The sequence below is a fragment of the Oryza sativa genome, chromosome 9, assembly GCF_034140825.1.
Source record: "Oryza sativa Japonica Group chromosome 9, ASM3414082v1".
NCBI classification, from domain to species: Eukaryota; Viridiplantae; Streptophyta; class Magnoliopsida; order Poales; family Poaceae; genus Oryza; species Oryza sativa.
Window position 1 is genome coordinate 26,688,196 of NC_089043.1, and position 25,326 is coordinate 26,713,521.

At 43.6% G+C, this 25,326-nt stretch overlaps 5 protein-coding genes across 10 annotated transcripts; 2 read left to right on the forward strand and 3 right to left on the reverse strand.

Annotated features, from left to right (window-relative positions):
* The first annotated feature begins 140 nt into the window (after positions 1–140).
* On the forward strand, positions 141–5,234 carry LOC4347845 (protein STRUBBELIG-RECEPTOR FAMILY 5). Of its 2 annotated transcripts, none has more exons than XM_015795957.3 (16): positions 141–387; positions 518–656; positions 818–889; positions 968–1,033; positions 1,147–1,218; positions 1,343–1,414; positions 1,591–1,662; positions 1,754–1,819; positions 2,108–2,173; positions 2,250–2,467; positions 2,680–2,951; positions 3,210–3,475; positions 3,576–3,696; positions 3,791–3,927; positions 4,059–4,215; positions 4,752–5,234. In XM_015795957.3, the coding sequence occupies exons 1-16, from the start codon at positions 216–218 to the stop codon at positions 4,884–4,886; spliced, it is 2,103 nt and encodes a 700-aa protein (XP_015651443.1). In that variant the 5' UTR covers positions 141–215; the 3' UTR covers positions 4,887–5,234. The 2 variants fall into 2 exon arrangements, with proteins under 2 accessions (XP_015651443.1, XP_015651444.1); XM_015795958.3 differs by having other exon boundaries at positions 185–387; positions 963–1,033.
* LOC4347846 (TORTIFOLIA1-like protein 2) lies at positions 5,235–10,713 on the reverse strand. 2 transcript variants are annotated; one of them, XM_015795955.3, is made up of 9 exons: positions 10,643–10,713; positions 10,435–10,542; positions 9,007–9,803; positions 8,317–8,511; positions 8,140–8,242; positions 7,075–7,718; positions 5,965–6,660; positions 5,685–5,866; positions 5,235–5,601 (listed from the first exon to the last, which is right to left on the reverse strand). In XM_015795955.3, the coding sequence occupies exons 3-9, from the start codon at positions 9,628–9,630 to the stop codon at positions 5,544–5,546; spliced, it is 2,502 nt and encodes an 833-aa protein (XP_015651441.1). In that variant the 5' UTR covers positions 9,631–9,803; positions 10,435–10,542; positions 10,643–10,713; the 3' UTR covers positions 5,235–5,543. The 2 variants fall into 2 exon arrangements, with proteins under 2 accessions (XP_015651441.1, XP_025876194.1); XM_026020409.2 differs by lacking the exon at positions 10,643–10,713 and having other exon boundaries at positions 10,435–10,577.
* Positions 10,714–12,284: 1,571 nt separating this feature from the next.
* LOC107276037 (26S proteasome regulatory subunit 6B homolog) lies at positions 12,285–18,583 on the forward strand. 4 transcript variants are annotated; one of them, XR_010734871.1, is made up of 9 exons: positions 12,285–12,944; positions 13,526–13,663; positions 13,749–13,994; positions 14,106–14,219; positions 14,332–14,514; positions 14,625–14,842; positions 15,581–16,036; positions 16,212–16,505; positions 16,591–16,849. XR_010734871.1 is itself a non-coding variant. In XM_066304009.1 (2 exons), the coding sequence occupies exon 2, from the start codon at positions 16,912–16,914 to the stop codon at positions 18,256–18,258; it is 1,347 nt and encodes a 448-aa protein (XP_066160106.1). In that variant the 5' UTR covers positions 15,776–16,036; positions 16,212–16,911; the 3' UTR covers positions 18,259–18,583. The 4 variants fall into 4 exon arrangements, 1 of the variants encoding a protein (XP_066160106.1); XR_010734870.1 differs by having other exon boundaries at positions 15,581–16,120; positions 16,212–16,849; XR_010734869.1 differs by having other exon boundaries at positions 16,212–16,849.
* Positions 18,584–18,613: 30 nt separating this feature from the next.
* Positions 18,614–20,679, reverse strand: LOC4347849 (uncharacterized). Its single transcript, XM_015756997.3, has 2 exons — positions 20,441–20,679; positions 18,614–18,909 (listed from the first exon to the last, which is right to left on the reverse strand). Exons 1-2 carry the CDS (start codon positions 20,615–20,617, stop codon positions 18,835–18,837), a joined length of 252 nt encoding a protein of 83 aa, XP_015612483.1. The 5' UTR covers positions 20,618–20,679; the 3' UTR covers positions 18,614–18,834.
* A 1,264-nt stretch (positions 20,680–21,943) lies between these two features.
* LOC4347850 (uncharacterized) lies at positions 21,944–25,160 on the reverse strand. The gene is made up of 3 exons (XM_015756479.3): positions 24,900–25,160; positions 22,933–23,142; positions 21,944–22,327 (listed from the first exon to the last, which is right to left on the reverse strand). Exons 1-3 carry the CDS (start codon positions 25,137–25,139, stop codon positions 22,214–22,216), a joined length of 564 nt encoding a protein of 187 aa, XP_015611965.1. The 5' UTR covers positions 25,140–25,160; the 3' UTR covers positions 21,944–22,213.
* Positions 25,161–25,326: the final 166 nt, after the last annotated feature.

Consider the following 25,326-nt stretch of genomic DNA (forward strand, 5'->3'; position numbering starts at 1 on the left):
TTTGGCTGCTGCTTAATTAATGGGCCGTGTTGGGCCGGCCCACTGACAGTTGGCACGGCCCCACGCGAGGACCAGATTTCCAAATTTCGTTGAAACGAAACGAACGGCTTCCCGCCACTCTCGGCTTCCTCTTCACGTTGCTTTCTCCCCCAACCTCTCCTCCTCCCTTTTTCCCCAATTAGCCATGAGAGAGAGAGAGGGGAATTGGTGAGGTGATGCTGCGTGTGGGGGATGATCCTCTCCCAGCTGGGAGGCTCCTCCGTCCGTGCTCCCCTCGCTGCGCCGCCATGGCTCGCCGGTGGCCGCCACTGGTGGTCGGCCTCGCTCTCCTCCTCCTCCTCTCCGTCGCGGCCTCCTCCGTGGTGGCCAAGACCGACCAGCCTGACGGTGAGCCAAGTTTTTTCTGCAATTTTTGTTTTCAGATTTTTCATTCGGTTTCCTCTCTTTCAATCGATGATATTCATGGATTGGATTCTGAAAGATGTGGTTTCCTGACTGTTTGCCTTCTCTGTTTCAGTTGCTGCTCTGAACGTGATGTTTGAGAGCATGAACAAACCGTCTGAATTGTTGGGTTGGAAAGCGAGCGGCGGTGATCCGTGTGGTGATGACGACGAGTGGAAAGGGATCGAATGCAGCGATTCATCTGTCACAGAGATGTAATTCACTGCAGCACTTTTTACCTTTGGGATTCTTGATTTGCTTGTTTTTTTTCTTTAAAAAAAGACGGATGAACAGGCGCACTTCTGAAGAACTTTTCTCTTTTTCATACAAGATGTTCACTTCAGTTTGCTAATCGCGTTGCATTTGCATAGAGCAGCAACTTGTCGGGGCTTGGATTAAGCGGCACGCTAGGTTATCAGCTATCGAGCTTGAAATCAGTAACCAAATTGTGAGTTGCCCCTGTGATTTCCTGTACTGATCATCCTAGTTATGCAACTTAGTGAATTTTTTCTCTTTCATAGTACAGCGATGTCAGCAAGAACAATTTAAATGGTGAAATCCCATACCAGCTTCCACCAAATGTGGTTCAGTTGTAAGTTTCTGGATTTGTCCATACGTACTTGCTGTTTTCATGGGTAATACAAGTGTTTTTTTCTCTAGCACTTTTTTAAAGGGTTTTCTTATATTCTCTTTTCTCTAATACAGAAATCTTCGAGGAAATGCCTTCAGCGGTGGTGTTCCTTATTCGATATCTCAGATGACTGATCTGGAAACGCTGTAGGAACTTTTCATTCATACCACTATATTAGTATTTTCAGTTGTTTTGTTTTCCTGTACTTACGCATGATTCTGATATCTGTTTTGTTGATAACTTGAAATCTTTTTTCCCCATGGATTACAGAAATCTTGGTAAGAATCAATTGAGCGGGCAGTTGACAGATATGTTTTCTCAGCTGCCAAAGCTTACAACAATGTAAGCATGATTTATAAGTTTTTCCACACACCAAAGAAAGAAAAAAATAAGAGTTCTCTGTACTTTTTCTATTACATACCTACATAATTGTAATTTCGCGCAATGCAAAGTAATCATGGTGCCAATTCTCATGTTACTTCTATTGCCCAAATCTTATATATCAGTTGTGTCTTCAGGGATTTGTCATTCAATAGCTTCTCAGGTAACCTGCCTCCGAGTTTTCAATACCTCAAGAACCTCAAAACACTGTAAGAAACTGAATTTTATGAACTATAGTAATTCATCGATAAGTTATTTTGGATGCTCAATTGACTGCCATTGTTTCCAAAATATATACAGAGATGTGGAGAGCAACCAATTCAGTGGTCATATAAATGTGCTGGCCAAACTTTCTCTTGAGGATCTGTAAGTGCTATTCAAGTGAAAACTGCATCCGGAACTACTCTTATCATTGTCCTTCAAAATATATTATTCCTAAATGGCTCACAGCGGCAATACCGAAGTATTGATGTTATCAAATATCAAGAGCTGTTAATAAAATTTATTTTTTTAGGCACAATGCAATCGTTATTTGTTTTCTATAGCTTAACTACATTACTTAAAACTCATAAGTACAATCTCAAACGTATGAATTTTCTTAAGCACATCAGTTAGGAACTAATCTAGAATGGTTTTCCTCCTTTTGTTCCCAAGGAATGTGAAGAACAACAAGTTCACTGGGTGGATCCCAAGTAAACTGAAGAGCATTGACAATTTAGAGTAAGTGGGACATCCAGTCAATATGCCTATTTTTGTTGCACTTGTGAAATCTGATAGTTCTGGTCACATGATGAAGGACTGGTGGGAACTCTTGGTCATCTGGGCCAGCTCCTCCTGGCATGGAGAAGGAGTCTTCGGCAGGAAGCTCAAATGGAAGGGATGATAGCGGAATCAATGGTTTCGCCATTGGAGCAATGGTGATAGCTGTGCTTCTTGCAGCTCTGATTCTCTTGTCTGTGCTGAGGAGGAATCATTCCTCTCCCGTCTCATCTCATTACTACACGGATGAGTCAGGTCAGAACCAACCATTTACCCCGCTAGTTGATGACTCGAGAAGTATTTATGCACACTGTATCTCTTGAATTATAGAAAACTACGTGGGTTCCTTTCAGCCGTGCATCATTTTGTGATGTGTAGGGAACTACGAATAATTAATGTGATATGTGATTCTGGTAATTTAAGTTTGAGACGTGCACTAAGAGTTCTCATCTTGCTTCATTTTCTAGGCCGTAGGAATTCTTCAGCAGTCAACATGAAGTCACTGGAGCATTCCCCATCGATGGGCTGTAAGACACCGCCTGCTGTTCCTCGCAAGTCGATGAGTGACAATGAGTTTGAGAACAAACTGAATCATTCGAGGCGAAGCACAGACCCCATCAGCTTGATGAATCATTCATCATCAGACCTACAAGCAGCTACTGGCAACTTCTCTAGTAACAGACAACTAGGTCAGGGGACAACCGGTTGCGTTTTCAGGGCAAAATATGCTGATGGACGGGTAGGCTCCTACTGTTTGCTTTCTAAGATCTTTCCAAATAAACTTGTTTACAGGCTCAATTCAGGTAATCATCTGAGTAAAAATTGAAGTGACACAAAGATCATGTCAAATATGCATGTAAAACACATTGCAGTAACCAAATTATTAAACTGAACTAGATACTAAGGTCTCAAAGAAGAATGCTTGAAGAGTTCAAAGAGGTCATATACCTTGAATTATGTGTGTACTAGCTCATCAATTACCATGAACAAATTTCAGGTACTGGCTGTCAAGAAGTTTGATCCATTGAGCTTCTCAGGAAGCAGTGACTTCATGGACACCGTCAACGGCATTGCCAAGCTGCGCCATACAAATATCTCTGAACTTGTTGGTTACTGCTCAGAGCCTGGGCACTACATGCTGGTCTATGATTACCATATGAATGGATCCCTGTATGATTTCCTGCACTTGTCAGATGACTACAGCAGGCCTCTGACCTGGGACACCCGAGTTCGGATAGCTGCCTGTACAGCCCATGCTCTGGAGTAAGTTGACAAGTAGGAGTAACATTGAATCCTAGAATCCAAAAATACATCAATTTGAATTCATGTGTAAGATTGTATCCCTTTCTTGTCATTCATTCAGGTACCTACATGAGGTCTGTTCACCTCCAGTGCTCCACAAAAACATAAAGTCTTCAAATGTCTTGCTTGATGCTGATCTCAACCCTCACCTCTCGGATTGCGGCCTTTCATTCTTCTATGAGGTTTGCATGCAGAGTGGCTCTTCTTTAACAATTGATGAACAAAGTATAATAATTGTAAGAACAATGTGGTCTAACGGTAGGGAAATCTCTACAGGACGCAAGTGAGAACTTGGGACCTGGGTACAGTGCTCCAGAGTGCTCAAGACCATCAGCTTACGTGATGAAGAGCGATGTCTACAGCTTCGGAGTCATCATGCTGGAGCTACTAACCGGCCGAAAGCCTTATGATAGGTGAATTAAGGGGGCAAAAAGATAAAACCTTGAAATTCACTACTGATATCCATAATGTGATGCATCATCTAATGTCTGCACTCTGCACATTATGCTTACTTTCTCTATGTGGCTGTCTGATGGTTCTACAGCTCCAAGCCAAGAACAGAGCAGTGCTTGGTCAAGTATGTGGCTCCACAGCTCCATGACAGCGATGCGTTGGGATCACTGGCAGATCCAGCTCTACGCGGTCTCTACCCACCAAAGGCGCTCTCCCGCTTCGCCGATTGTATCGCTCTCTGCGTTCAGGTGAGCTCCTTATTGTCGAAGAGATATCCCCATCAATGTGCTCCATGTCTGAACTCTGAAGTAATTTCAGACATAGTATGCTATGTCATTCAACCTGAGTAGCACCCCAAGGTCCTTAGTTCAAATCTATATATGAGCGAATTTCATATTGGTTATTTGAGGGCTAAGTTCCTAACTTTATAAAGGCTGTATATATCCGGTTGAATGTAGAGTCTAGGTAAAAAAAAAACCTTCTATTAAAAAAATAAAAAAAAAGGTCTGAACTCTCAAGTCATTTCAGACATACTATGAAGCTAGTAGTCTGAACTCTCAAGTAACTTCAGTACAGTATGAAGCTATGTCTGAGCTCTGTACTGTACTGATAATGGGAAATGGGGGGTGGGATTGGGATTGGGAAATGAATGAAGGGTTAGGATTAAATAGAAGAGGGAGAATGAATGGTTAGGATTTAAAGATGGGTGGGAAATCATTTCCCTTTCCCATTTGCCAAACACTACCTGAAGTTACTGAATTTGGTCTTGTTGGTGGTGATGCAGGCTGATCCAGAGTTCCGGCCGTCCATGTCGGAGGTGGTGCAGTCGCTCCTCCGCTGCGTGCAGCGCACCATCAGCAACAGGGGGATGGCCGGATACTTAAGCAACTCACAGCGGAGCGACATCTCCGATTGGTGATGGTGATGCACTTCACCGAATCATTGCCGACTTTGATTGAGGTTTATCTGAAGCAAAACTGCCCGTCAAGTCGTTCGTGCCATTGTACAAAAAGAAACGGCTTTGAGGTTAAGAGTAATCAAATTGGTTAATTTTTAGAGAAGACGGCAAGAATGCGTTATTGTATTCTACTTGTAGTGTATATTGTACTGATTTGTTCTTCCCCCTTTGTTTTGTTTTTATCGCTCTAAGGAGCACATGTAAAAGTCTGATACTGGAGTAGATAGTTAGTAAATGAATACACATGTAAAAGGCCTCTCTACCTAGCCACCTAGGTAACAGCAAGTTCAGTAACAGGCATTGCTGACATAGCATGAATTCCCTTTTGTAAGATGACAAAACATGAATTCACAAGCTCAATGATCACTACTTATGAGACCAAATCTCACAACACAGCTAAAAACAGCCGTTTCCTAGCAACAGAAGATCCAAGCTTAACTAGCAAACTATAGATGAATTTGCAGAACTCATCTAGTCTTGCACATAGTACCCAAACCGAGTATACATTGTCACACAGATTACAGGGCTACAACAAAATGAAATGGGTGCACTCAATCACTGCAGCATGACATTGAAGTTTGAACATACACTAGGGGGTACATTGCTAGGGGAAGTATTTCACATCGCAGTGGCCATGATAGTTTCATTTCCTCTGCACACTCTACTCAAAACTTTCCTACAGGAGAGAAAAGATGTTCAAATTAAGTAACAGAACAGATGAGATGCATCCAGGCATTTTCAATGGACAATGTAGATTACCTGCATGGTGCAACCTCACAGACTTTTGTCAGTTTAAATGCAAGCTGTGCAATGGCAATTCTGATTGCTGGCTCTGTAGATCCACTTGTTGCAGCTTCCTCCAATAAAGCAAGGAACTCCTTCTGTGCTCTCACAGACACAAAAAGTTGACTTGGCTTATAAATCATGCTCAAATCCGCTACCTAGGACAACAATAAAACCCACAATATGAATAAAGCGTATAAGCTTTCTTGGCATTAGCAGTTATTGCGAAACATAAATAGACTACAAGTGAACTTACCTGTTGAAGCCAAGGCAATGCCAAATCAAACATTTTTTTATTCAGAAACTGGCCAGCTATAACCCTCAAAAGTTCACTTGTTGTTTCACGTGACAATTTCTCAAGAACAGGTCCAGTTCTATCCATTACGTCAATCAGATAATCACAGTCACCACTGTTCAGGGCTTCTACATATGCAGACGCCATGTCATCATTACCATCAAATTCTTTAGAAGCACGCAATGCATTTTGCAGCTCAGGCTGCTCACAGGAATTGGTAAGTGAAACTGGAAAGTTTCCCTTAACCCCTGATGCTCGAGTCCTTGCTGAGCTTGGAACATATCTTCCCAGAGCACTTTCCGATCTCACAACCCCAGGCTTTCTAGTTTTGTCATGAGTATGACTCTTTAGAAATTCCCCCTCTTTTACACCCATGTTTAAGCCCTTTGATGGTTGATCTTGCATCCACTTTTTCTCTTGTTTCAAATGAGGAATTGGTGGTGGCTTATAGTTAGCATCCACAGATGATCTAGGTGTAGAAGTAGAAACCCTCGGTGAAGAAGTGGCACTTTGGTTCTTAATAAACTTGGAACCAGGAAGGTGATAGCGGCTTTCACTTTGAGTAATTGTATACACAGTTTTGTCTACAGCATTCTCCAAATTATGCACTTTCATGCTTAATACTGACATGTTCTCCACTGAGTTAGACATGAATTCCTGCACAGTGAAAGAAAGTAAGCAATTAGGACAATATTTAGGACCCCCCCCCCCCTATACTTTCATTACATAATTGACTTGTGCAGTGCTCTTTCCTACACGATATTATGGAGGATAGCAAAAGACAATCACTGGTATGAGTTGAAGATCATGATGCCTATTGTCATTATCAATTTCCCTTTTTGTTTAATCTGGCAATGGACTTATATATATAGGTAACTGAAATGCACAGAGCTTATTGATTTTCAAACAATATAATTTCCCTCATAACTTTAATCAAAACCTTGCTATTACATTCTGAAGAAAAACCATTGCTGAACTTAACAATCAGATCACATATATAAACATTTTTCCAGAAACAACCAAACTATAGAGAGTAGAATAAAAAAAACAACACAAAATAACAAGAATTACCTGCAACATATCAAAGATATTTGCTTGCTTCCTCTCCATCTCTTGAAGCTGCTTCCTGATATGAGATAGTTCTTTCATTGCACCCAAACAGCAAGTATGTGTCCCATGTGAAGTGATATCTGTAACAGTGGAGTCTATGCTCTTACTCTTTTGAGCCCTGGGGAATTGCTCAATGTCTCTTGCAGAATCACAATCCTCAACGCATTCCTGAGCAGAAGTGACATGCTTTGTCTCACAACTCCTGCTGGCTACTTCTGACATAGAGGAGCAATCTTGTTTATCATCCATGGGGTCATACTCATACTTGCTGTCATTGTCTACGATTTCATATGGACTTCTATTTGAACCCTTTAGCATGGAACCATTGCCAGACACCTTTTCTTCAAAATCAACTAATGGTATCATATTCTGCTTAGGAACAGATATCTCAACATGCCAATCGCTCAACTTCGAGCGTTGCTGATTTGCAGCATTATTCAGGGCTATTTTATTGATAGACAGAGGAGATCTCTTCTTTGATGAAGTAATAGAATTGCCACTGATTGCAGAAACAGAAGATGCAGGATCAACTCTCCTGAAAGAAGTGTCTCGTGATCCACCATCATTTATACTTCTACCATCATGATGGTCACCAAAGAAGTTTTCTGCCATAAATGAAATCAATAAACAAAAAAGGGAGAAATTTATGTGGCTGCTGTAAACTTCAAACAGATTCTATGTTAAGCTCGTAAAGGACTAACAAGAAAATTTAAGAAAAGAGACCATAGAGATCTGGAAATCTGGGGAAAAAAATCCTGATCCTTGGACAGACCTAAGCAGTAGATAGACTTGGCATGCAACAAGCAACATTGAATAGCAAATCATTGATAAACCCCTTATCTTTTGGGGTCAATGCACTAGTTCTCAAGAAACTAAAAAGTATTATGAGAGTACAAATTGCTAAAAAAAACAAAGGGATTAGTATTGTCAACAAGCTTCAGAAAGTAGTATCCAATCTCTTCTTTTAATTTGCAGAAGTCAGAAGATCACACCAGGCCAAAAATCTACTTATAAGGATTGTAATACCTTTTGTGGATGATCCAGCTTCTGATGGCTCGGGAGTATCAGACCCTGGAATAACCTTCCACAACTGAATGGCTTGGGTAATTGCATCACGCACTGGTTTGACCTGTGACAGAAGTCAGAAAAATAAGTGTAGCATATGCAAGAAAATATTACAGCATGAATGTTTAGTATGCTGACCTTGTCAAATTTAGAACGTTCAAGGGAGCGAAGGCAGGAAGTTCTAAAGGAGGCAACCAGATATCCAGAACTGAGAGCAATACTAGATAGAGCTATTGAAGCTGCTTTCCTTGTAGTCCAATCACTACTCTTCAGGGCATCCATAATACTTGTTAGAGCAGATGTTAAAGACTGCTCTGTAGAAGCACCTTCAGCCTGAAAAGTGGGACAGCAGAAAAATAAGAAATGTTATAAAAGATCAATCTCCTGTTTTGGCTAACACTTGTAGGACGAAATCAAAGGATGAATATGACTAATCTACTTCCAAGAAGGAAAATTTGATCTATGACACCAAAAGGATGAACATAGCTAACACAATTATCCTGACAATTGTATTGCTGAAAATCCATAGAAAGAGACAGCCATATTAACAGTCTCAAGATGAAACTAGAAGTTTGAAATAAAAATAGACACTCGACTTTTTGAGAACTCCTTTTTTTATGTGAAACTGACTGAGCAGTCATATAATAAAGTACTCCTGGCTCATTATACTAATTACTCCATTGCAATTACTTATGCTAAGCTACTTAAACAACCACCAGAGATAAGCATGGAATGCAATCACCTTAAAATACTGAAAGCACATTAATTAGGTACTACTAGATAAGCTTGAAGCGAATGGTGTTGATGATGCAAGAGCAAAATTCAGACCTGAATAATACTTCTGATCAACTCAATCACTGCAGGCTTTGCCATGAAATGGGGATTCTTGAGCAGTTTAACAACACGAACAAGCATCTGCGGCAGAACAGGGCCAGGGAAGTAATTGCTCTCGTCAATAACCTTGGCCAAGCAAGACGCTGCCCCAGCCTGAACATACCTATTCTGCTCACCAAGTGATTCAAACAAGGGCCGCACCAACGCAACCAATGCAGCGCCACCATCCCCATAGCCTCTAGCACACAATGCGAGGGTACCACAGGTATCAACACAGGCGTCCCTCACAACAGAGTCAGCATCCTTGAGGCGCTTGACAATGCTGGTCACCATCTTCGTCATGTGAGGTGCCACTAGGCTTCCATGGGACCGAGCCAATGTGCCAATCACCTTGATGCACTCCTTCCTCACCGCACTCTTCTGCTCGGCATCGGTGTCAACCACGCAAGACAAGAAGGGACCAACCATGTCAGGAGGCAAGGTGTCAGCGGCCTTCTCAAGCTCATCCAATCCAATCTGGTAGGTGTCCCTGTCTGCAATCTTGTTGATGGCCTGGACCAGCCTGTGCTTCAGCTCGAACACGGCCTTGCCTTTGGAGGTAACCGCATTGGACTTCATCTTGGCAGCCTAGAAGGCTAGAACACTCTTGCTGCAAGATACACAGCTGAGGCACCAACTTAGCAGAGAGCTCAGTAGCTCAGAGTAACATGGATACTGAGGGGAACAGTGGCTTCTCCCATTGGGGAATGGAGGTCGTGTTTCCTGTAGATTCCCCACCCATCACCTGATCTCTGAAAGAACACGTACATGAATGTGAATGAAGGAACCACATACAGTTGATGAACAAATTTGAAATTGGAGCAATCAATATTAGAATGAGAAATTTGGAGCTGTCAAAATTTTGAAATCGTACACAGTAAGATTCAGAAAGCTAACCAAATCAGGAGGAAATGAACTTAGCCCAAATCAATCAAGGGAAACCAAATAATGCACCAAATTCGAGATGAATAGCTATTGCGGCAAGGCTTTCACGCATCAATCTCAAGCTTATACTTAATTAGACGCATCGCACTATGATCATTTGAACAGTTAAACCCTAGACATCGGTGCGCAACCCAAACCCCTCCGCCGAGCTCCAAAGCTACTGGCTAACGGAGCATATAATTTTGGAGCAAATTAACATAATCACCCGACGCGTTCTCACCACCAAATAAAAAATTTGCACGAAAACAAATCGAACAACCACCGAAAATGCCATAAAATTCGAATCCTCCCCTTCCCTCCCAACTCCCACATCACAGAGCACATTAGCACACACATAAAAACAAACCCAAAAAAGAAGTAATAAACGAACCAACGAGCAAAGCTCAATTCAAACATGAACCAAAAACACCAGAGGGCTCGCGAACGAACTGTACGTACGGTTGGAGCAGTGGGATCTCCTTGCTCGAGTCGGAAGCCTCGCCTCGCGCTCGCGGCCGTCGCCTCCTCTCCTCGCCTCGCCTATCCAGAGGGGAGAGCGATCTGCTCCTGGAAGAAGTAGAGAGATTTTGAATTCGAATCGCAACTTGAGGTAAACAAGTGGGGGGAGTAAAATGGCAGCTTTTTTTTTTCTTTTACTCCTCCCTACCTTCTCTCTCCACGCCGAGGAGAGGAGGACGCCGAGAGCGCCAATTCCGAGGCAACTGCGAGTAGTAGTACAAGTCTTTGCTCCCTCTCTGACCACGACGTTTTCAAAGCGGTGTCCACGCCTTGCCGTACCGGCCCCACCGGGACCACATGTCAGTCAGTGTGTAGTTGGTGAGTGGATTAACGAAAGGTAGGTGGGCCCACATTGCATCTTGAGGCGCTTTTGGGTGCCGGGATTCGAATTTCGACGGCTTGGATCGGGGCCAGGCGTTGATCTACGCGCCGTCGGATGGACAAACCACGCACGCCGTCGGCGTGTCAGTTTGAATCTGACGCACCCACACTGTTACGCTCCGACGACCTTGCCGGATATTCGCACGCACACCATGAAATTGACATGTGGGCCGGAATGCATTGGCCCACGCTCTTGCTACCGTCCAGGTGCAGGAGCCTTGCGGGCTTGGCGTATGTGGATGACGCGGGCCCACGTCAAAGCGACACATTTTTGAAGTGGTACACGCCAACGAACTGGGCGGGACCGCGGGAAGAGGCTTAGGCCCTGTATAGATGGGGCTAAAATTTTTAAGTCCCTATCACATTGGATGTTTAGAAATTAATTATAAATATTAAACGTAGACTATTAATAAAACTCATCCATAATCTTGGACTAATTCGCGAGACGAATCTATTGAGCCTAATTAATCCATGATTAGCCTATGTGATGCTACAGTAAACATTCTCTAATTATGGATTAATTAGGCTTAAAAAAATTGTCTCGTGAATTAGCTTTCATTTATGTAATTAGTTTTATAAGTAGTCTATATTTAATACTATAAATTAGTGTCTAAATATAGGGACTAAAGTTAAGTCCCTGGATCCAAACACCACATTAGCTAAGTTATCGTCACCTAATAATTTGACGGTTATCATATTTACCATAAAAACCATATAGTTATCGTGATGTATACTGCAATTTCAAAAACCGAGAAGGTTATTGCATGTGATAATCATGATAACCTCACGATTTTGTAAACCCTGTAGGTGCCATGTCACATTGTATCTCGATATCAGCTATATGCATGGCCAACTTACATGGCCTTTAACTTAACAGCGATTTCAATTTTTACCCTTCAACCGAAATACCAGATACAATGAATTATTCAAGTGTCAAAACCGGTGCAATATAGGTAATGATGGTATAATAGCGGGTGGTTTTATCCAACGTGACAATTTGATCTAAGTCAACAGCGCTAAGTCGGTGTAGAATACGAGAGGCAGAAGGCGGATGCTTACAGGGAGATTGACGCCGGCGACGCCACTCGACGACCTCGACAGCACGAACCCTAGCGGCGCAGTACAAGCGTCCTTGAAAGCTCGGGGGACAGACAGGACAGGAAGAGGGAGAATAAACAAACTTTCTTGCTTAGAACTTGGACACGACACGGCTCCGGCACAATGTATATGGGCCGCACCTAGACCATAATCCCGTTTCGAATGGGCTGCAAACTCGAATGGGCTGCAAACTTGAACGGGCCACCCTATCTATGGGCCGATTGTCGTTGGGAAATGGGCTTACACGATAATGGGCCTTGACGGCCCATAGAGAAGGCCCATAGAGAAGGAATGGCTCGCGGGAAAGGCTCGGGCTCTCCGCTCTCCTCATCTTCATCTCCTCCGGCCATCCCCTTCTCCCCTCATCCGCCGCGGCCATGGCCACCGCCACCGCCACCGCCGCGCTCGCGCTCCTCTCTCCTCCGCTCCCCGCCTCCCCGACCCCTCCTCCTCCTCCTCCACTCCGCGCCATTCTCCTCAAGCAGCCTTTCCTCCGCCCGATACGCCAGCGGCGGCGTCTGTCTCCGCGTCCTCTCCTGCGCCGCCGCGACCCCGTCGCCGCCTGCGCACCCACCGCCGATGCAGAGACCGCCTCCACCTCGCGTTCCTACGACGCGCTGGAGGCCGAGCGCGCCGTCGCGGAGCTCCTCCGCGAGCACGGCGCCTCCCCGGCTGATGCGGCTTCCATCGCCGCGCGCGCGCCGGGGTACGCCGCCATGCTCGCCGACGGCGTCCGCGAGCTCGACGAGCTCGGGCTCTGGGAGTCGTGGAGCTCCGGGGCGGGGGCGGGCCGCGAGGTGGAGATGGCCGGGCTCGGGTTCGGGAGGAAGGTGTACTACATGGGGAAGGCGAAGAGCAGGCGCGACCGCGGCGTGGTGCCGCTGCTCGAGAGCGTCGGGGTGCGGCTCTCCTCCGCGAAGCTCATCGCGCCGTATGTTTCGGCGGCTGGTCTCCCGGTGCTGATCGATAGGGTGAGATCTACCACTTCATTTTGAGCTCAATTTGCTTCAATAAATTTTTGTGTGAGTGCATTTGATGATCATTTCTGCCCAGTACAAACTGCATAGTATGAGTGGTGAAATTCGGTGACATTACCTTTACTGACATGACTGAATCGTTTTGGATGTGATTGGCCAGACAATGCACTCTAGCTCTTGCCTTTCACTCTAGTTTAATTGCTCAAATAGTATAGTCCTTAGCTGTAATCCTGCATCTTAGTTCAGCAAACTTTTAGAAGAGTGAAGAGCTTGATCTCAAGCATGTGAACTACTCCTACCTCTCTTCATTCTTGCCACAAACCACAAGAGTACTTTCATCTCTTTTTACGTTATGGCAAAGTATTTACAGGGTAACTTACTGATAATTGACATAGGGATACACACAGGAATTTATCATTGAACACTTAACTCTAAAATGTGATGATGTCAAAAATATATGTGATATTTTTTCCCAGGATAGCGGTATTTATGTTTTTAACAGTTGTCATTTCGCTAGATAGTTCACTAGGTATCTGACTAACTGTATTCATTGCTTATGGTTTGTTTATATACAGATCAAGTTTTTGAAGGAAATTCTATTTTCAAGCAATGTCTATGAAACATTAATAAGTAGAAATGCTAAACGCATGATGATGCACTTATCAATACCTGCAGATGAGTCACTCCAAAGTACTTTATCATTTTTCGAAAAAGTAAGTATCACAGCCCTATTAGTTGTTTCTTGCACCAGCTTCCTTGCATCTTAAGCACCTACAAAAATTGCATCTTTTATTGCAGATGGAGGCCAGGTATGGCGGTCTTAATATGTTGGGACATGGAGATGTGTCGTTTCCCTATCTCATTGAATCATTTCCAATGCTTCTTCTCTGCTCAGAGAACAATCATCTTAAACCATTAATTGATTTTCTTCAGTACATTGGAATTCCCAAGCCAAGGATTGCATCTGTGCTGCTGTCATTTCCTCCTATCATCCTTTCTGATGTTGAAAATGATATCAAACCAAGGATTAATGCATGGGAAAAGGTATACCTAGAGGATATATTATGTTTGTCTTATCTTTTGGAGCCTGCGGTATAGGTGTTGACCTGATAATAAGTGAGTCATACAATATTACCACATTCCAAAATTTTCTAGGTTGGCATTGAACAAGAATATATTGGTAGGATGTTGCTGAAGTATCCATGGATTCTTTCAACATGTGTGCTAGAAAACTATGGCCAAATGTTAATGTTCTTCCAAAGAAGAAAGGTAACTGACAAAAGAGTTCTCCTACTAACTTGGCTTAAGATCCTGTTCATTTGAGGACACTGTCCATTGTGTTTGTTGTTACCTGAAATGGTAATGAGGTTCTTGTTTTCAGATTTCCAGTACAGTCCTTGGTGTTGCGATGAGAAGTTGGCCCCATATTCTGGGTTGCTCAACAAAAAGAATGAACTCAATTGTGGAGCTGTTTGATGATCTGGGTATCAGTAAGAAAATGTTGGTTCCAGTTGTTACATCAAGTCCACAGTTGTTGCTGAGAAAACCAAATGAGGTTATGCAGGTTGTACCTGTTCTTATGATTTCTTCTAATGTATAAACTCCACTGGAATGGAGAAGCTATATTACTTTGTTTTAGAAAACTGGAACTGACTATTCTTCCTTGTATCTCAGATTATTCTCTTTTTCAAAGATATGGGTCTTGATAAGAAAACAGTGGCAAAGATTTTGTGTCGTTCTCCAGAAATATTTGCTTCAAGTGTGGAGAATACCCTTAAGAAGAAAATAAACTTTCTTATTGACTTTGGTGTTCCCAAGCATTATCTCCCTCGCATCATTAGGAAGTATCCGGAGCTTTTATTGTTGGACATAAATCGCACAATGCTCCCCAGGTATGACTGCAGCTCCTTCTATAATTATTTACTACAAATGGCTTATTACATGTTTATACTTTATAGTTCTTGTGAACATGTAACTGACTTTAACTCATCTATGGTAAGTAGTTTATACTGGTCAGCCGAGCTACAAAACCCTTGGGTAATGTAATGTATATCTGTTGGGGCCCTCATAATTTTCACCTATGCTTGGGAAAATCTTATGCATCTCTTGCCCTTAAACACATAGTTTCACAAATACTCCTTCAAACATAAGGACCAAAAATTGATAAGTTTACTGGGCACTTAAACCCAACCAGAACTGACAGGTTCAAACTTCAACATGTTGGCTATCACTAGTATTGACCAAGAAAGTGTGTCGTTAGCACATTACTATGCATTAGAATATGACATGTTTCATATGATCTGTTGTGCCATGATAGGCTTAAGTGGAAAATGCAGCACGACATTGGCAACGCTATGTGCTTCTTAGTTATGTTATGCTACTTCCAATTCTTCTGCAAGATGCAATGTGTTATTGGTGCAATTATTGCTGATTTTTTTTCCTGAAATCTTCTGGAGTTCTTGACTCCCTGCAGTCAGTATCCAGTAGAATAATCCACTTATGCATTCAATCTCTTGTTTCTGGCACTCATTTTTTATATTACTATCTGTTGATGTATGGACTTACTGTCTAATGATGTGATACTCTACCAAATATGTTCAATGCATGTAACAGTATTCCAATGTTTACAGAATCAACTACCTCTTGGATATGGGATTGTCTAAGAAAAATGTGTGCTCGATGATCTATAGATTCTCTCCACTTCTGGGTTACAGTATTGAACTTGTTATGAAACCAAAGCTTGAATTTCTGTTAAGAACCATGAAGAAGCCACTTAAAGCTGTTGTAGAATATCCAAGGTACTTCAGTTATTCACTGGAAGGGAGGATAAAGCCGCGGTTTTGTGTACTTCAGAGTAGAAAGATAGACTGCAGTCTGACAGACATGCTTGCAAAAAATGATGAACTTTTTGCTGAAGAGTACCTGGGAGTAGGAAGATCACTTGAGACAGATATACAATCAAGCGAAGGTGTCTAGTTTTGGGGCTCATATCAAGTGTTAACTGTGTTACAATACGTATGTTAATTGTACAGCAGCGTGCTTCCATATGAGGAAATCCACTTCTGCAGTGCTCAAGCATTGTGAAGGTAATACATGACTGGTAAATTGCTGTAGAAAAATAGCTTGTACAGATCGACCGTTGTATGTGGACGTTTTCTTATTCCAGCAAGGTGTGTTTAGAGTGGCACCCAATGTATGTATATAACTCACAGAACATAATTAGACATACATGTTAATTTGTTTCTCATGTTGTTCTTTCAGGTCTGGAATACAGATAAACAAGGGGGTTCAGAAATAGGTGGTGGATAACAATCTGCAGCAGAAAGTTCAGGGATGTTTGACACCTTTGTCTGAAAGCCAATATGAATTATCACAGCCACAGGCCACAATCCTCACCAGGTTCATCTTTTGAGCACCCCACTGGCCATGGTCTTTTATCGTCCCGTTCTCAATAAATTGAACCCTCTCCAATCTCCATGGCCTCGACACTGTTCTTCGTTTGCACAAGTTCGAGGCCTTCTCCACTGGGATGCCCCCTTAATGCCACCAGACAGGGTATGAGGGTAAACTGAAGTTCAACCCTTACAATTCTGCACCAGCTGATCATCTGATGAAATTTTGCAAAATCTGCAATTATCAGGATTGACGAGAGAATCAAAGACCTAGCGTTTGAACAGTTAGTTACCTGAGCGAGTTGATTTGCACTGTTCCTTGAACACACAAGTGCCAATGGCAGTATGTTGCATCTTCATCCCCTGCAAACCTACAAGGGAGAAAAAAAATAGTTGGCATGTATTAATCGGAATCCGAGTCTCACATGTATTAATCGGAATCCGAGTCTCCGACTCGGATTTGTACTAGCTCTCCTCCTATAATTCACGCGCCACCGCTTGCTTGCATTGCATGCGTTCTTTGACACAAGGACAACGTCGCAGATTCGCAGCCAAGGACGTCGTCCGTGATGGCGCTCCGACCACCGCGGCCGTGTCCGGCCGGCGTGCAGCAGCGGCAGCACGACGTCGACGGCGCCGGCAACGCCAAGACTTCCCCGGAACAGAAGCTCGAGTTGCTGGACCTGCAGGAGGAGGACGACGAGCTCATCTTCCTCGACGCCGACGACGAGGAGGGACGCCAGCTGCGCGAGAAGCTGGAGTCGCTGGAGCGGGAGTTCTGCCTGCTGGATGAGCAGCGGGACAACGCGCTGTTCCAGATTCACGTGCTGGAAGAGACGGTGCGCTTCCGCGAGGAGCTCGTCAGGCGGCTGACGGCGGTCACCCCCCTCGTCGTCGCCCAGCTCGACGAGGTCGTCGACGAGCACCACGCCGTCGTGACGCTGGGCGACGGATGCGAGAGGAAGATGTGCGTCGGCGTCGCCGGCTCGCTCGACCGCGGCCTCCTCAAGCCCTCGGCGAACGTCGCGCTGAACGGCCGGTCGCTCGCGCTCGTCGGCGTGCCCCCCTCCGACGTCGCCGCCTGCTCGGCCGCGCGGTTCCTCGTCGCGGACGCCGACAAGCCGGGCGTCGCCTACGACGACATCGGCGGGTGCGAGGCGCAGAAGCGGGAGGTGCGCGAGGCCGTGGAGCTGCCGCTGACGCACCCGGAGCTCTTCGCCGCCGCCGGCGTCGACCCGCCGCGCGGCGTGCTCCTGCACGGCCCGCTGGGCACCGGGAAGACCATGCTCGCCAAGGCCGTCGCGCGGGAGACCTCGGCGGCGTTCTTCCGCGTGAACGCCGCCGAGCTCGCGCGGCACGACGGGCCGAGGGTGGTGCGCGACCTGTTCCGGCTCGCCAGGGACATGGCGCCGGCCATCGTCTTCATCGACGAGGTGGACGCGATCGCGGCGGCGCGGCAAGGCGGCGACGACGACGACGGCGGTGCCAGGCGCCACGTGCAGCGCGTGCTGATTGAGCTGCTCACCCAGATGGACGGCTTCGACGAGTCCACCAACGTGCGGGTGATCATGGCGACGAACCGCGCCGACGACCTGGACCCGGCGCTGCTCCGGCCGGGGCGGCTGGACCGCAAGGTCGAGTTCACGGCGCCCGAGAGCCCGGAGGAGAAGCGGCTGGTGCTGCAGACGTGCACGGCGGGGATGAGCCTGGACGGCGACGTCGACCTCGACGCCCTGGCGGCGCGGCGCGACAAGCTCAGCGCCGCCGAGATCGCCGCCGTGTGCCGCAAGGCCGGCATGCAGGCCGTGCGCGACAGGCGGGGCGCCGTGACGGCGGACGACTTCGACAAGGGATACCTCGCCGTCGTCGGCAAGAAGCCCGGCGACGCCGCCACCGAGTTCCACTTCTACAACTGATCGCCGGCTTCGCTTAGCAACACAGCTCATATCTTTACGCCTTTCACTAGGAAAAGGCATTGTATAGCTCCTGCTTGGGCAACGTCTCAAATGTATACAATTATTCTGTAATTCACTGAACAAATTTAAGATAGAAACACCAGCAATTTTACCTTCTTTTCAGAACACTAACAGTCTCTTGTATTTCCTTTGAGAATACTTGGTTCATACTACATAGGAGACAACGTCACCAGGTTACTCATATTCCCAAGTCTACTTGCAAACAAAATGCGTTTAAAAATCAAGTAAATTCATCATTGAGACGTTAGCATTTCTTCAGAAAAATGCATGAAATAGGAATCATCCAAACAGAGCATTAAACCCTAAAGTAAATCCATCAGAGGCTTATGCGTCACGAGTTTATTTTGAGTTACCAACAGGCAAACTCCTTGTATGACATAATATAAGTCGAAAGAGTTACATGAAGCATCAAGTGCATACTCGTAGGAGCATACTTCTTCAAGCATTGATCGCTGAGAACAAATTATGACAAAACAAGATAAAAACAGGAGTCCTCCTTGCAAGTTCAGACATCCTTCAATACTCTTTCTTGCCAAAGTTTTTGCACCAAAGTTGAGATGGGATCGGCCGGACCGGGTGATGTGGGCGTTGCTGCAAAACATTAGATCTGTCAGCACATCTTTCCACAACTAAAAGAACGGATAAGATCATTAACAACTGCAACCTTACTTAATGGAAATTATTATGTGTGAAAACATATATTCCAATGAATGTACGGGGGGAGGAAACCTACTAGCAAGATTTCATGTTTTGTGATAAGTAGAGGAAAATGAGATATACAGTTGGCATGCATTGGTGTTGACATGATACACGTCAAGCTTTACAAAACAATGATATGCAAATGCTTATGTTTTGCCTATGATTTTTGATTCAGATGAATTCATTTACTCTTCACCAACAGAAAGCAAACACTATCCACAAAAAAAGTTACACATTGATGTACAGAAAAACAAGAATAATTGTAATAATCAGCTGATGGCAAGTCGACAACATCATCCCAGTGCTTGTATAATTTTTTGATGAAGACAACTTTGAAACACATGACATGAAAAACCGAATTATTATCAAGACCATCTACCAAATGTAAACACTAGATCATCTGTACTTTATCGTGCAAGTTCCTGTGGACAATCCACAAATTTATTTGGAAATGAACATCAGCGCATATACCACTACAAGATCTCTTAGCAACAAACCTCCTGAGATCTAGTTGCAAAACAAAAACAGGGTATCCTAGATGGCTTCATCCCACCAGTAGCACACCTACTACTGAATGGTCATAATGCAGCCAGGAACATGGAATAAATCCCTTTCCAAGTAGGGGGTTCAGAAAGAAGCTTTTCTCATTGTTTTGAGGAAATCAAGAAGAATTACTAAATGACTCATGAAATTATGTATTTACTGACAAAGTTGGCCTTTATCGTAGTTTGTCTAATAAGCGAGGAATAATAATCTTAACCACCATATGGTATATGGTAGAAACTGGTATTCAAGAACTGATTACAGAACTCCATTGAATAGATTCAGCTACCACTAGAACATATTAGCATTTGTTTGCACAATAGTACAAAACTAACTGAACAGGCATGCCTGTCACGTGCATAGAACAAATGTGCTTTACAACGGGAACAAGTAATTTCATTTCAAGTTTTGTCTAGATTAACTGGAAAATTGCACGACATTTTTTGTTTTATATCTAGCATTTCTCCCAGTTGCCCTATCTAATGTCTTCTCCTCTAACAAGAAAAATCAACAATTCAACATTCTATTGCACTTTACTACCCAGAGCAACTCAAAGGTATTACACGAAAATATTACTCAAACATTTCATCCAGGTTTGAGTTAAGCGTATTCCATAGGTTCCCAATAGAGCTATTACCATTTCTTCTTCTGCACACCGAGTTCCTGATATGCACAACAACGTAAATCTTGTTCATATTCGTAATGACCCCAACAAAAATGTTTCTGCCACCCTATCTATTGTTTGCTCCTCATTTCCATTCCCCACGGATCACATCTCCCGGCTAGCGATTTCGGATCAGCTCGACCAGATACGCGGAAAGGACAAGCATGGCGCGTGACTAGTACTACGTGGTAGGGTTTGGATGGCGGGGAGACGTACCTCGAGCTCGGCGGACTTCATGGCGATGGGGATGCAGACGAGGAAGACGCCGAACATGGCGATGGCGGTGTTGCGGCGCCAGTGCACGGGCCGGCAGTAGGGCCCGCCCGTCATGCTCCATACCTTCTGCCGGAAGTCGCCGCCTCCGTGGCCGTGCCCGCCATGGTCGCCGCCCATCGCCGCCGCCGCTTGTGCTGCTCGGATTCAATCAGATCGGGATGCGATGCGAGTGTGGTGTTGAGCCTGACGGGGGAATTGGGGATTGTGTTGTGGACACCCTTTTTTGCACTGGAGTCCCTGCTAATTTCGCAAAATTACATTCTATAACTACTTTAATAGAGAAGTTAAAAAAAAAGAATGTAAAGAAAACTCTCAAAATTGTTACTGCTAGAATTCGAATTTAATCCTAGACAATAGAGGCAGTAATGACACAAAAGAGTTTTCGTGTTTGGGGAAAAAGGGATATCATTTGCGAAACTTGGTTGATCATGATGGATCATCTGTTTGATGAAGTTATAATCATGACACAACTGTTACGATATTTGCTATTTTATGACTAATTCTATTGATCTTTGTGAATCTTTTGAACAGTAAAAATCCCTCCATTTATACAGGAACTTCTTTTGTCTTGTTGACCACAAAAGTAAGAACGGATCTATCTATTTTATTATCTATCGACTATTAGCATCTGAGTTGTAAAGAGACAATCGGACTCTCATATCGCTAGGAGAATTGAATCCATAAAACTGAAAGAACGGTGTCACCTATATCGTAATACACTAATCTTATGTGATACATAGTACCATGTCTATTGCCTATGCATATTTACCACAGATTTTGCCAGATGCCATCGAAATCAATTGACCACAATTGTAATACTATAGCTCCATTCTAAAGGATCGTCCATTAAAAAACCATTTTCACCCCTTATTATAGGTTATAAATTTAGCTTTTAGAGCCTCGGAGACCACCAAACCGTTTAGGATTTGGTTTACAATTTGAAACTCTAACAACACCTTGGCTAGGAAGAGACCAAATTTGTTACTATCTCCGTTCTAAAATATCAGGAATTTTGCTCATGTTAGAACGGGGCAGTATATTTTGTCATTGAGACCGAGACGTGAAACCTTTGTGATGAAGAAGACATTTTATCACAAGTATGATAAAGAACCATAAGAATGGTTATTTTGACCAAACAATGGCACTGTAAGGTAACTTATGATGGTCACAAACCAAATAATAACCCCATATCACTGTAAGTTGTCCTCATATCACAAGATAGTTTATACTTTAGGTATGACACCACCAGGCAACATGCGGCCGCAAACTAAACAAAATCCTTACTGAACTACCCATGCTCAAAAGATAATATCTCGAAGCCAAAAGGCAAAGAGTTATTCCAAAACAATTTTTGATGACCATTGTGATATGAGGACACCTTTCCTTGCGTAGAGACTCAAACTTCTGCAGTGAATCAGATAACACTGCGAGACAAATAGTTGATTGCCAACAACAGAGTCTCCTTTGTCAGGGCAACTTCATTGGGGTAACAAAATCGAAAGTAATTTGTTACATATAAACATTACAAAGATTTGATTCAAGAAAACAAAGCACAATGAGACTAGCAACTGTGCTTTTCTAATCCTGTAAGAACTACCCAACACTTTGACTTCTTCAACAATAGCACGTGTAAATACAGTACATTGATAGGGGGGAAAAATCATCAAAATGGTACACCAAATCAGCTTGAGCAGCCGATTCATCATTGCATACTTAAAACCTAGGAGGGCTTGTTGGGATCCTTGAAGCCCCCTGCATTATAGCTGTTCGTCTTTTCCGATAGTATACAAATGGGCCACTTATTAGCAGCATTCCAGCCATCATAACCTGTAAAGACCATAAACTTCCTTAAATTACCATGCTATAAGAAAGAATAAAAACCTGTCATAGATAATCATGATATGATTAAGAGCCATGAAGATGTTTAATTTAGGAAGAACAGGAAAATGAGGAATGAAATAGATATTTTGGATTAGGCTCAAAGAACATATAAATTGTACACAATACAGGACAAGACTAAAACCCTTGACACACTGATCACACATATATAACCTTAACAGAATAAAGTTTTGTCAGAAACGTACACTTTGCTTCATAGGGTACACAAGTATAGATAGTATTTTCACAAGAAAAAAACAAGACAATACTCACAACTGAATCAACCAGAAATTAAAGCTCCAGACAGGCACATACTGACAGAAAAAAGGGTGGTTCATGTGTTTGCTCCTGTTTAAGTGTGATAGGTTAAATCTCGTCCCAACGTTCTTAAAAAAATAGATAAATATTTCACAGTTTCTGGCTTTACACTATCTACTTCCACAGTTTTAATGTAATCAAAAATTTATGCTGGAGGGAATAAATTGATGGCAGACAGCCAGACAGGCATAATCTTTATAGCAATATGAACAGAGAGAAGTTCTATGATTTAATACCTCAAAACCAAGAACAGATAACTTCTCTTCATCCTCCAATGGTACACAACTCCTGTAAGTTGTGTAATGCTTTGAACCACCTGACGTGGATGCATCGTCCAGCACCTTCCGTTGCTTAGTATTATTTCCTTCTTTGGTAACATTTTGTACTTCTACACATTTCAATGGCAAGCGGTAGCCGGTTTCACTGCAACAGTACTTCTCATCGCTCTAACAAAAATGAAAATGAAATTGTATGTCAGCATGCCATTTCAATAGTTGATAGTTGTCTTCAACAGAGGTAATTTGATATTTTCAGCCCTGACTCAACACAAACAAAGTATTCAACTCCATTACAAATATGAAGGAAAAAGCAAAAATGAGCAGCAGCTGAAAGCAGGCATATCTATTGGTGGTCAGGGAAAGCACAGTGCACAAAGACTCTGGCACATGTATTTGCGAATATAACTATACAAATTAGGTTTCCTAGTAGAGTCATCTGCACGACAGCAGAAATCCCAACATAAGTAGCTTCTAAGCTTCATAACCATGGAAAAGACACTGAGTTCTGAATGAACACATGGTCCAGGAAAACTAATCCCACCCTGTAAACTAATTATCCAAAAGCTACGAATAATCAGCACAGTCCAGCCAATTTTCAGATCACATCTTCTAAAAGGCCAGGAAACGTGGTAATAGGAAGTTAATTACTTGATAGGACAGTATAAGGAGTTGCGGGGGTGGGGACTGGGGATAAGAGTTAATGGGTGTCGATTCTGACCAATAAAGATAAAGTGCACTGTGCGAGACATCCTTGTTCTTACAAACCCTGTTGGCCTGCCCCATCAGGCTGTAATATAAATTCCATTTGTTATTCAATCAATATTTGTAGGTTGGTGATTTTGGGCATAACATAAATGGAATCATTTATATGTAAGGCTTTTTCCTAAACTATTAATGCCCCGTTGACATTCTATGATATGCACAAAAGGACATATAACTATAAAAGGTTCATCTCCCACTCAATGGAAAAGTAGAAAACTCTGTTTATGTATCTTCAAGATATACACCTAAGATCATGAATAACATAAAGATGAGAAACAAAGAAATCGTTGAGGTAACTTAAAAACATAATATATGTATTTCCCTCAACCCATAAAATTTGCCCCTTTCTTTTTTGATACACTCTAACATACAATATTGCACCTTTAATGCATCAGCTAGAGCACAAACCACAAAGTTACGATTCTATAATCACTAGAAAGGCTGAATAAGACTCAACTTTCCTATAAATCTTTGCATGAAAGAACTAAATTTCATTATGTTAGAAATGCTATTTATTATAGAATCATCAACAGCTTGAAAGAGCAACAAAGTCCTTTATTTTGAATTTATTCCAACAAAGCCAGCAAGCTCACACATGGTAGCAACCCCTCAATCATATTACACATGAAGCAAGTTCGCTGAATCCATTATCACTTGGCCATATCTTTATTGTGCAAACCGATACAGTGATTAAGGAGATGAACTAAACATCACCAGCTAAATAAATCCTACTGTAAAAGGATTATCTTCTTCAATAATCAATACCATATCAATGACACTCCAACTAATAAATGGCATCAAGAACTTGGACCTGATAATTGATATAGTGATATGTGCCATCCGAAGACTAACTATTACCACGCAAACCAAAACGAAAGTCAAAGAAGAAACTCAGATTTGAAGCAAAACGGGCCTAACTTTAATCAAGATCCGATCGTTTCTTAATGTGCACACTTCTTCAGTTGTAGCAATCCAAGAACACGGATTATTCATAAGCTACATCGAAAAATAAATTAGGAATATAGTCCTGAAAAATCCCAAATCCAATCCAATTGCAGGACTGCAACATCGTCCCTCTTGTTTCACCCTCCCAAGATCGATTCCCCCCTCCACGGTGAGCCCCAAGATCGAATGACAAGAGTCAGAGCATAGAACCGGCTGACCTTCTCGGAGTATTGGCAGGGGACGCAGGGCCCGGATGGGGAGCACCGGTAGGAGGAGTTCCCCTGCGCCTCCACGAACCCGAGCAGCGACCTCCGCCCCCCGGAGGACGTCGTGGCGGCGGCGGCCGCGGCGGCCATCGCGATCGCCGGAGGGATCCAGCACAGGGCGGCCACCGCGAGGAGCAGCAGCAGCAGCAGCCGCCACCGCCACGAGGTCGTCGCCGGCGCCTTGTTCGCCATGGCTGCCTCCGCCGCGGTTTCGCTCTCGCTGGCGCGGTGGTGGTTGCCTTTTGTTGGAGGTTGGAGAGATGCACCCGTTAACCCGATACTCTTCTCGGGTCGGGACTCGCGTTAACGGGTCTGAACACGCGAACCTGACAGAGCGGGGTTAACGGGTTAGAAACCTAATGGGCGCTAAGTGATTCGG